The sequence below is a fragment of the Schistocerca gregaria genome, chromosome 4, assembly GCF_023897955.1.
Source record: "Schistocerca gregaria isolate iqSchGreg1 chromosome 4, iqSchGreg1.2, whole genome shotgun sequence".
Classification (NCBI taxonomy): Eukaryota; Metazoa; Arthropoda; class Insecta; order Orthoptera; family Acrididae; genus Schistocerca; species Schistocerca gregaria.
The window spans coordinates 613,300,248-613,312,342 of record NC_064923.1 but is presented as its reverse complement, the minus strand read 5'-3'; the positions used below and the strand labels follow the sequence as shown (position 1 = coordinate 613,312,342).

General features: G+C 36.0%; 1 protein-coding gene across 1 annotated transcript; it reads left to right on the top strand.

Annotated features, from left to right (window-relative positions):
* The first annotated feature begins 1,004 nt into the window (after positions 1 to 1,004).
* LOC126365938 (enhancer of polycomb homolog 1) lies at positions 1,005 to 3,944 on the top strand. Its single transcript, XM_050008713.1, has one exon. The coding sequence runs from the start codon at positions 1,248 to 1,250 to the stop codon at positions 3,084 to 3,086; it is 1,839 nt and encodes a 612-aa protein (XP_049864670.1). The 5' UTR covers positions 1,005 to 1,247; the 3' UTR covers positions 3,087 to 3,944.
* Positions 3,945 to 12,095: the final 8,151 nt, after the last annotated feature.

Below are 12,095 nucleotides of genomic sequence, written 5' to 3'. Positions count from 1 at the left end.
CCAGCGCTTGACCAATTTTTTTAAATTTATTTTATTTTTAATATGAGCCACATCACATGCTCCCACTCAGAGCTGTACACTTTGTGTACTACCATTAGGTTTGACACCACTGCATCATTACCTAGGTTATTGAGCACATAACTCTTCCTATGTGTTTTAGTTGCCCTTTGTATTTACAATGATTATTACTACAACACTGGATAATGCCAGTTTCCATATTGAAATCCTCCAAACGGGCATGTCTGTTTATTGCAATTCACAAAATGGAAGTGAAGCATTGTCATAGCTGCCCTAATGTTAGATTATGTAGTATTACATCATGGAATGATGTCTGTTTGGTGTGTACAATAAATGAATAAATTGGCTTTTTAAAAAATTAACATTATTAAATGATAGTATTGTACACTTGGGATAAACCAAATGAGGTTGCAAACTTGTGTTTTATTTGGGAGAGTCCATTCTCCAAATAAAATACTAGTTTGCAACCTCATTTCGTTGCAACTGGATTCTCCAGTGTCCACCTGACAGTCCTAATTTAAGTTTTTCTTTGTATCGCTGATTTTGAGAAATGTGACACAGCTTTCTTCTAACGGCTGGGCATGGTTTTTTGTTCAAGGGACCTTTGCAGAGACTATTCATATTCTAAGGTCACGACTGAATATATCTCATTTATGTTACATTTCTTGTGCTTTATCTGTAATTCCGAGGTAGGTCTAACACCCTTGTAAAAGTGATCCAAGGATGAATTACGCTAGTACTGGTATTACTATTAAAACAGACCGGTTGAGATCCTCTCTGCTATGTTTGGTTTGCTGTCGTTTGTTCCGACGCATGTTATACAGAACCGTACAATATTTAATATATATTGTCAACTATAACTTATAAACAGCATAAAGAGCGGTGATGACAAAAGTTTTTGGATGACATACGAAAGTCTCTACACCTTTTATCGATCTCCGCATTCTCCTACCATAGATCATAGAATGGTTTATGCTCTTAGCTTTGGCGAAATGACTCTGAAGGAAGATCTTTGATGTGTAGTTTTCTTTCGGTGTATGTAGAATCTTTGCAGAAGCGTTTTCTGTGCAAAGTTGTTTCTATGTTTACAGTTTTGTCGATGTTTGTTTATGTTTGTATAATTTTGCAGTGCACTGAATGAAGCAGAATTCTTTTAGTGATTTGGTGTTGCTGTCACGTTGGGGGCACAATTTCTTTTCGGTAACGAAGATATTCAGTATTATACAAACATGGTTAAATTATCATTTCGAGCACGAGCTCTTGATGCAACAAAGCCAATGCCAATATATTTGGCAGAAGAACTGCCTGATTTGCCCGATTATACTGCAATTAACAGAGCTGTACCTCAAATGCCTAGTGGTATGGAAAAAGAAGAAGAAAGAGAGCATCATCTACAAAGAGCAATATGCAGTGGGCTTATTATTCCAACTCCTGAGGTGCATGACATTGGAGACGAAGAAATATACAATGAACTGTACCCAGCAAACTTCGAAATGCCAAGGCAGCTTATTAGGATGCAGCCTATTGCAATGGAGCAGGATGTCATAGAGTATGATATGGACTCTGATGACGAGATATGGCTTAAACGCACCTCGAAATTGGATCTAACACCAGTAAAATTTGAAGAAATGATGGATAAATTGGAGAAGGCTTGCGGGCGAACTGTTCTGTCGGCTGCTGAGGCCAAGCGGTTGCTAAAAGAAGACGAAGATTTAGCTATTGCTGTTTACGATTATTGGTTAAACAAACGGTTGAAATTGCAGCAGCCGCTAATACCAAACGTAAAAACAGAACACAGGTTAGGTTCTCTTCCAAACAATCCCTATGTAGCTTTTAGAAGAAGAACCGAAAAGATACAGACAAGGAAAAATAGGAAAAACGGTGAGACGTCTTATAAGAAAATGCTCAAACTGAAAAGAGATCTTAGCAGAGCTGTCTCTTTGCTTGAGCTTGTTAAACGCCGCGAGAAAACGAAGAAGGAGGGCATTCGCCTTACTTTCGAGATATTTAAAAAGCGCTACGAAGCTAGTGACTTTTCTGGCCAATTGTTGGAAGAAGTTTCAGCAATGAAACAGGCACAGCCTAAGTTTACATCTCCTTTTTCGAGTCAGTTTGGTTTAAGTGCACATGATAGTCGTAAAGGAAAGATGATTGGAAGTGATGCATCTCTTAAAGTCAAGCGACATTACAAGAAAAGGAAACATAAAATGGGAAGTTCATCAGGTGCAGGGCTTTCGATTGGTGGTGATTATCTTCATTATGGTTCTTCATCAAAATTGCAGGATATTGGCACTTCAGGTGATGAAATTGATAGTACAACAGCAAGGACTATGGCTTTAACAGAATCAACTGTTTCAGACGAAGAGCAAGACCTCTGTGAAGGCCCTTTTGCTTTTCGTAGGAAGGAAAACTGTTATTATCATGCTTCATTGTGTGGTACCTTCAACAGCCGCAACAGCACGAGTAAAGATTCGACAGTAGTATCGAATCCTGCAGGTATTAGTAAAATTCGGTGCAGAGTAGGAAGAGGAGGGAGGATTATATTTGACCGAGGGGATGTTTTATCTCTCCATGATGACGATTCAGTGGGACTACTTCCTAACAATTATTCAAGTTATAAGGTGAAACCATTGTCTGTGTTAAATTTTAAGACTGATTCCGAAGTTAGTAGCGATGAAGAGGAATGGCTCCCTCGACCAGTGAATGATAGTGACAGTGATACAGTGTTTGTGACCCTGTTGCAGAAAAATTCAGATGGTGACTTCGATGCATCAGCATTTTCTGATGTGGCGTATAGTGAACAAGAGGCTTTCACGGAGGACGAATGTGAAAATAAAAGTATTAGTGGTCAGACTGACCCGTTACAAGTGATTATAAATGGTGGAAAGGTGTCCTATGAAGACAGACTTGTTGACAGAATAGGCTGTTCATATTTCAGTGTAGATTCCAGACCGAGTGTTGCTAGTGCATTAACTGCTCCTGTAGCGGTGCTGCCGTCGGCTGAATCATATTCTAGTTCTGCTCTCCCAATGCAAGATGTTGCTGTAAAGACTGAAACTCAGCACTAAAAATTTTTAGTGGTTAAAATTTTCCCCTTACAGGCCATTACTACGTTGTTGCACATCCCCATGGATCCCACGATTTTATGAAAACATTTATTTAAAAAAATTCAGGAATTTAAAGTTACAAAATTGTTATGTTTTGGTATCTCAAAATCTTGGAAGCATGAATGCAAGATGTGATAAGTTGAGTAAAAAATATGTGTTGTATTTGAACTTGACATTGGTTTGCTGCAGAGCAGCTATTCAAGAAAGCATGAAAAACAACTCCAGCTTTGTAAAGGCTCATGACAAAGAGTAGGATTTTTCCCCTTGCTCAAAAATATGGCTCATGCTGAAGAGAAAGTTCCTTATTATAATTTTTAATTTGATAATGAACGTTTTTAGTGAATCAGTAAAACAAGGCAATTTTAAGTTATAGTTACACAACACTTACTAAATTTTATCGTTTATTTTATAGAAAGCAATTTCAGATTATAGGTGAAAATTAATTGTTATGTGCAATGATGTGTTTAATCTCTGTGATTAATGTGAAAGCTTTATACTTCTGCGCCACAATTTTTATGATTATTTTGGCTTTTGAGGAAAATATATTTTTGCAGTGGGAGAAATATGAAATGCGTTACTTACTGACTTTCATTAAACATTGTTGACTTAGAGCAAGTGCCAGAATACAACTTTAATAAATAACACATTGTTCGGAGCTAGGAAATAATGACAGCAGATAAAAATAGGATGAATGATGGCTTCAGAAACTAAATAGTCATGTTATTATGATCTGGACAAACACTATAATTGGTAAATGCAGTTGAGGAATTTGTGCATACTGTGTATTTGTAATATCAAAACAACTGTTCTGTTCTTGAACATCATTTGATGACAAGCAATCAACTGTTGAAAATACTAATGCATGCTGAGGTCTTCATATCTAGTCAATATATAAAAGTATTGTTCTCTACATTATGCCCCATATTTTACTTTACTTTACTTTACACTGTGGGCTCAATCGTTATGAATGTTTCTGTTTGACACACAAAACTGAATTCAGTATTAACTGGGAAGCTTCTGATTTTTTAAAATCTGCCCAAGGAAATTTCAAAATAAATTTAACAGTGCAATGTTACTTGTATAATATGTACTAAAGGTGCACAGTACTACTTCGTCTGTCATTTAATGGTCCTGAAATAATTATTATTTTGGGTTTTCAGAGCATTCTAAGTTATAACATCTTGGCAGATTATTCCAGTACAGAAAGATGACATTTGTGATTAATAGATCTTTGACTTCTAATTCCATTGCATTGCTGTTACATAGTAGTAGTGCAATCTGGCAAGAACTGTGAATTAAAATCTCAAAGTTTCAAATGTACGGTTTCATTGTTTTATTAACAACTAATCTCCGAATATTCATACATTTGTTTTGTTGGTGCAGGGTAATGTTTTATCAAGTGGGGTGCTTCAGTGTGGAAAGCATGACATTTATTGCCAATAAGGATAACTATTTTTTTGTTAAAAATGTGATATTTATTATTAAAAGAGACAATGGTTCAAAGGTATATAATCAACTTTTCCTTGCACTGCTCTAGATGATAATGAATATAAACTCATACTGGGGAAAAGTTGATATGTTGTGCCATTTATGAAGTGTTTGTAGTCCTGGAAGCAAAAATACTTGTTCATGAGATTTCACAGATAGAAGGAGAATACTGTACATATGCTCAGATTAGAATATCAAAATGATTGATAGCTTGCTCCTTATTGGGCAATTACCATAGAAGGAGCATACATGCACACTCTGTTTTTTCTTCCATTGTCATGTTGACCTAGTATCTCGGGTGCCACATACTAGTCAGCTATAGAGGATGGCACGTAACACATCATTATTGTTAGTTTCTACTGTTTACTTTGTTTCTGTGTACACACAAAAGTGAAGTTGCTCTTCCAACTCAGTAAAGTGTGTTAAATGCGAAGATGTGATTGTGTCTAGTATTGACCTGCTGCTGCCCCAGGTTTACTGTGCCCATGGGCAGCAACAAAGCAATTACTTTGCCCCCTTTGATGCTCATACTGTACTAAGAGAGCCATTAGCAAATGGAAGGTGTGTGTGTGTGTGTGTGTGTGTGTGTGTGTGTGTGTGTGTGTGTGTGTGTGTGTGTGGGCGCGCACTAATGCGCGTGTGTGTGAATGTCATGATGGTTTCTTTGAAGAGAAGGGCCCATTGCCCTTCCTATAACCAAACTTGTGCCTTGCCTCTAATGACCATGTTGTGAATGGGACATTAAAGCCTAATCTTTCTTCTTTTCTTCAATGTAAATCACTTTGTCTTTCTAATCAAGGCATAATGGACATAACAAAAAGAAGTAGCAATTAGGAACTGAATGCTCTACAGTAGAGTGTGAGCACAGAAGAAAGAGTTGTGACAACAGATGAAAATATTATGGTTTTTGGGACACTAAGTTCAGAAATGTTGGAGTAGGAGAGTGTTGCAGTGTACACTGATGCACAAGAAGAAAGTTTCTGGACTAGGAGGAAAAGACGGCAGCTTGTTAAACTGACAATTAATTTGTACTATAGCAGAAATCTGAGATGCTGTAGAGAGTGTAGCATCTAAATGAGTGTGTGAGGAAGTACACTAACTGGATTGAGTTTTTTTTTTTTATATAAGTGATTATATACTTTTGAGATACAGCATGCACGTTTACAGTTTGAACTGTAGTACTATCAGTTATTACTTTGTATAATGCTACCTGACCCATAAAAGATTTCTTTTATCGTCTAGTGGTTGATATGTCACTCATATTGTTCAAAAGCATATTCATGCATCCATTAATACTGTGTTCTTCATTGTTATCGGAGACATAGTATTACCTAGTGCTGTAAGGGTGCATAAATGTTATTTACTAGTTTGTTTCAGTATCTTCCTTACTACCGCTTTTGTAGCACCAACAGGTTGGATGTGTCATTGCAGATTTTCGTATCTTACCACATAGCAAGTGTATTTGCCAGCACATCTGTCAAAGTAATTTGAAAGATTCCTCCAGGTCCAAGATCCATGGTGAATCATTCTTCCTAGTGTAAGACCTGTGGGACGCAGGTCATAGTCATTAAGTTCAATAACAAATTGCAGTGCTATCTGCCAACAGTTCTACTATGTAAACCCAACTAGTCCCTTGTTATTTTGCCTCTTTGTCTCCTCTCACTACCACCCTTTGCTTTCATGTTGTTCAATCAAATGGCCTACATTTTGCTTTCATGTTATTTGATCAAGTGGCCTACATTTTAAGCTCCCGTGCCCACTTTCTGCTGTTCCTGACGAGGTATACAGCAGGTGATTGGTAATTAGCTATTGTTAAACTGTTATAAATTATTTGTGATTACTCAATATAAGCTTAACATAGTCAAATTAACAGAAAAGCCACTACTTCAAAGAAGGATGTTGCAGCCCGTGTTACTTCAACAATGTTTATCTACTGTTCTACTCATCCTGCTGCTCCAAAGCAACACTGTCTCTCTCCTGTTCTAATCTTATCTTTGCAAGTTCTTGTCATTGTTGGTGTTTGACACTACCTATCAGATGACTAAATTTGGATTAATATTTGTACTTTACCTATGAAGTACAAATTTCTGTTTCTTTTTCACTAGTTACTCTAGTGAGATAACTGGCAGGTGCTAATTGTTAGAAGACAGTATAATTCAGCATAAGACATTAATGCTGAAGATTTGTCCCATACTACTGATTGAATGATGGCATCAGCCTTTACAGGAATTAAATACTGTGCAGAATTGTATCATCTTGAACCACTCATTGTTTTGAAAGAACCTAAACACTGATTCATGTGTCTTCTGTAACTAAAATACTTATTTTTCAATGTCAGAAAAGGGCTATAGTCACTGTTAATTTTTTTTTAAAACAACCAGTTCTTGATTTGTGATGGTGCGCGCCAGTACCCCATGCTGGTACCTCCAGTGTAAACAAAATCAGATCACAGATTTTGAGATTTGATATGATAGAACTTTATTTTTCACCACTATACATTTTGTATTCACACTTTTAAAATGCACAAAAAAGCGTTAGCCTAAATAATGTTTTAAAAAGACTGGATTTCAAAAACACTTTCCCTGAAGATCAGAGTACCAGAACTTCTTAGTTACAGATCAATCACTGAAAACAACTATTACATTGTGCTGCATTAGCATAGACTCTGATAGGCAAAATGGCTGTTCAGACAACAGTGAGCTTTAGTCTGAAGTTAACAGTGACAAAGTGATAAAATCTGTGTGAACCTTAATTGAAACTGTAGATGAATCTATTATGAGCAAGATGGAATCATGTCTGTAGTCTTGCTTCCATTGTACAAATAATATTGAGGTTTTTCTTTTACAACTAGAGAATATTTTGATGAAGGTTGTAAGTTTATTAATATGTTCGTTATAGTAACCTATATGTCAGTGTTGCAAATTCATGTTTTGTTTTAAAGAAATATGTTCAGTTTTTAGGATGCACAATTTTTATTTCCTCAAACAGTATTGTCTTGAGAGCAGAATATGTCCTGAGATACTTTAGATATTGTCTGTTGATACACTCCAGCGTAAACATATGTGGTGGATGAAAGGGGGAGGGGGTATGTATGCACTTGCAATTAGATCATTTTGCTTTTGCTTGGATGTATACACTTGTTAAACTTCATAGTTAATGTATGAGCCAGTAGCAGATGTCCTTTGTCCTCCGTGGAAATTATTTGATTGAAAACTCAAAGGTTATGTATGTATTATTTGTTTAGACAGTAAGAATGAAATGACTAGTGGTTATTTTGTTGTGTGTAATGGATAAAAGTCTTGCATCATTAAGAATGGAATTCGGAATATAGGATGTGCTGTCGTGTGGTTTTGAGTTGAGCATGATGGTGTTTCTTATAATGTTCTGTCTACACCATCATTGTTAGTCAATTTGTGGAACTGTTTTCAGATATAGACAGTAACATCTGGGCTTTGTCAGCAGAAAATCGAAGTAATTTTAAATAACGAAACTAGCAAGAGTGGATACTTACGTTTCAGCATCCATATGAAAATATGTAGGTACTTGCCCAGAGACCACAGTTTGTTGTAAAATGTAAATTCCTTGTTTGAATTTTCTTTTTTTTTCTTTTCCATTGAAACCCTGCTGGATTCAAAGGAGAGGCACTCACCCCTGTTACCTGCTGCCACTGATGTGTTAGAAATTTTGCTTACAACAGGTTTTGGCACCATTGTTTGCTGAAGCTGTGGTCTTGCAATTCTGCATTTTATCCGTTTCATTTGGAACATTCAGCAGTCTGTTGTTCATGTAATAACTAGATTATACAAGTACATGGACTTGTTCTGTAGACAGTGTAGTTATTGCTTAAATATTTATAGTCAACAAGCTCATTAATATTTGTTGTGCTAGTTACAAATGAAGTCAGATGTAACTTTCATGTTGATTCATCATCCTGCCTGTTTGGTTGTCTAGAGAGGTGCTATGCTTTTTCTGCTGATTCCTCTTTTTTCTTATTTTCTTTGTAAACAGGCAGTTTTGTGTAAATGATTCAAATATTTGTTTCTTGTCTTTTTTCGCATTTCTAATGAAGCTGTTTCCACTGCTCTATCGAAATGTGTTGCTTTTTTCCATATGCTATATTTTCTGTGTGTAAGGTAAAAAGTATCAAAACTCTGTTTCAACTTTTATGAAACATTTCTGTGATATGTTTATTGAAGCCATTGTATAGTTTGGCCTATTGATTTAGATAGCTTTAAAGGTATATAAAACAATTATGTGAAGCGGTAAAGTGTTTCATTGTTTGTTTTAATACATAACATGATGTTTGTTACGGGTATCAGCATAATAATGTTCTGTCAATATTGCCTTGTAAGGTCAATATTTTGATTCAGCAATAAAGCAGATTCAGATGCCAAGCATTGAAAATGTGAACAGTGCTTTATGTGTTACGAGAAAGTTACTTTACCATATCATATGCAAACTTAATATTTGTTTTAAATTTTGTCAAAATGTTTCCAGTCCCTCGTGATGTGCTGCATGTTCTTCTGTAGTTCTGTCCAATGTATTGTTCCTGTCAGTAACATTTCAGCATTGTGATTGATATTGGCTGTCCTCTCATTTGGTTTTCTTCTTATATTTTATTTTGCATTTTGTAACATCATGCCCAACCACTATGGTATTTATTTAGCTCTCATAATTCCATCCAAGCTTCTTTTCATTCAGATGTATCTTAGGTTTTTGTTCCTTAATAGCATTTCAAAAATATGTTTCCATTAACTTAAGCTATGTCAGCGTTTCTCAATTATGTTCCAGTTAACATCATTTATGATGCGAGATATCCAGAAAATACAGCTTAAGAATTTTAGGAAATTCCATAGTAAATTGACAATAGCTGTGATATTTATAGATCATGATGTACATGTTTATTTACTAACACATAGTTTACACTAGTTTTTATGTGCTCCTCAAGCTGCTTCATATCTGCATCATTGTGAGTTACTATCCTTGTTAAATCACCTATTTTAGATGGTTTGTAGCTTGGATCCTGTCTTATTGTAACCCAAATCCTTACTAAAGTTAATATTAGTGAATATTTGTAATTTGCTCCTGTGTTCACAATGAATATCTCAGTAATGCAGTGGTAGTTAATGGGTTAGTGGATTCAGATGTCAGCTTGATCTTTTTGTCGCATCAAATTGGAGTAAAGATGCAATCTTTTGGCCGTAACCTACATTAAACTTAGCAGACGCAACTGCCTATGGTAGGTGTTGTTGTGTTGACCTTAAATAAAGCACTCATTGTTCTGAAGAGTGTGTTGAATACCATAATGCTTTACTAAGCATGGTCCTGTTGGAGGTCGTATTCCATTGCCTTACTCCGGTCTTTGAACTGGCTGCCCCAGCCAGCTATAGGGGTACCTACAGTTTAATGTGGACTCCAAACAGTGGCACAACTTAGTGTTTTTCATGTCAACAAACATTGCCAGAGGTGAAACAAGTGATAAGTGTCAGATAAAAATCCTGAAATCGACCTGGCGTCAAACCTGAAACCTTTGGATTTATAGTCTGCCATTTTACCACCGAGCCACACACGAAGACCTCGTATAACAAATAATCAGACTGTGATTGGTGGTCAACATATGTCCTCAACATATGTCCTCTAGAAATCATCTTGCCAAATGCTGAGTTGATGTCTGTGATGCTAATGGTATTACTGTCTCTATTAGACTAAAAATAACGCAGAAAATTTCTCTGTAGTGTATCAACATAGAGATCTGGTATTCATACACCACTAATATTATAACTACCATTTCAGTTAGAGCTATTGCTGAGCATGCTCTCATGAATAAACATAAAATTATATTTGATACACTATAACATTTGTCCTGTGCGTCTACCTATTGCAACTATGTCACCAAAGATGGAAGGTATAGCGAAAAGAAGTAAGTCTACACTGTTGACTGAAAAATGCTAATGTTATGTTATTAAAACGTTGCACCTTATGGTCTTTAGTAACTATAATACAGCAATTGAAAATGATTTTTACCCTACAATCAGTCGTTTTATGGAAACTGTAATCTTTGTGCTTACACAGCAGCAAAGATAACAAGTATTCTAGGCTTTAGGAATAAACCTTCAGATTTCTCTTACACATGAAAAATACTAAAAATAAAATTTTTGGTTACTGTTAATGTGCCATGTGCTGGAATTTACTCTAGCACATTGGATTCACATTGCCCTGTGCATCATATTTGCTACTGTTTTCTGCAATATGGGAGTTGAGATGTGAAATAATGAGTATAAATTGCCAGACTATCACAAAACGTCATAGCCATTTCTGTAAGTGTTACAGATTTGCTGTTTGTCAGACTTTATTGATTTATGGGCTCCCTAATTCTGGAATGGTAGATGTTGGACTTTGAGAGTTTTGCGTTTGGCCACTGCACTATAGAGATGCAACAATAACAATACTGCATGTAGTATTGTAGTAGCCTTTGTGTAATGAATGTCATGTTGTGCTGTTGATTTGTTTGTTTTGAAATAATTTGTGATACCACTCTAGGTGCATCACGGGTGCTATCTTTGACTTATTATATTCACAAAGTCCTTAAGTGTTCTTTACCTTCATATGTCTCTTTTTACTTTTGAAGGTGCTCAGTATGGAGTATGAAGTACACATCAAGTACAGCAATGTGTGAGTTAGGGGGAGATGGTTTTCCTACACATCTCTCACTGTGTGGTGACTGTGTACTGGATGGAGCTTGCTTTCCCCACTGGGGATCAAAATGGCTTCAACAAATCTGCAGCTTAGTCGTGTAGAGAGTAACTGATAATTCCATTGTCTTAATGCATTCAGACAAGTAAAATTTGAACGTTACAACCAGGCTAATAATAATGAAGGTAGAAATAGCCCACATTTTGGCAGATAAATTCACAGATAAGCACATTATCGGAAAAAAGTGCTATATCAATTGAATAAGTAGGAAAAATATTAACTCAATTTGAAGTGGTTTATATTAACTGAAAAGGGCCCCACAATGCGTAATACATTCCGTGAAACAGAGTATTATTCAGATACTGATCACATGCAGGTGAAAAGCTATATTACATTTACTGTGTGTGTTTCCAGCTGTTTTTCTCTTAAGTAAGCATTGTTATAACCCAAGCATTCAGAACTAATCTCCATCACCTATAGATGCAGTGACAGTAACCACTCATCTTATAGTTGATATGTTGAGCCGTTTATATTGAACTCAAACTTTGGACATTCATTCGAAGGAACTATGAGGCTAGCAAACGTGCATCCGTGTGGTCTATGAAAAGATTGATGAAGTGAGGGGAAGCCATACCTGCAGAACCCAGTGGCTGCGTAAGCAGCAGTATTAACTGCCTATATGCAGGATTTAGTTTTGTTTCATGTGATTCTACAAAGAAGTGAATGGTTCTTGTGTACTTTAGTGTGTTGATGAGTGTGCACTAACTTATTCTATGTTTTTTAAATAAA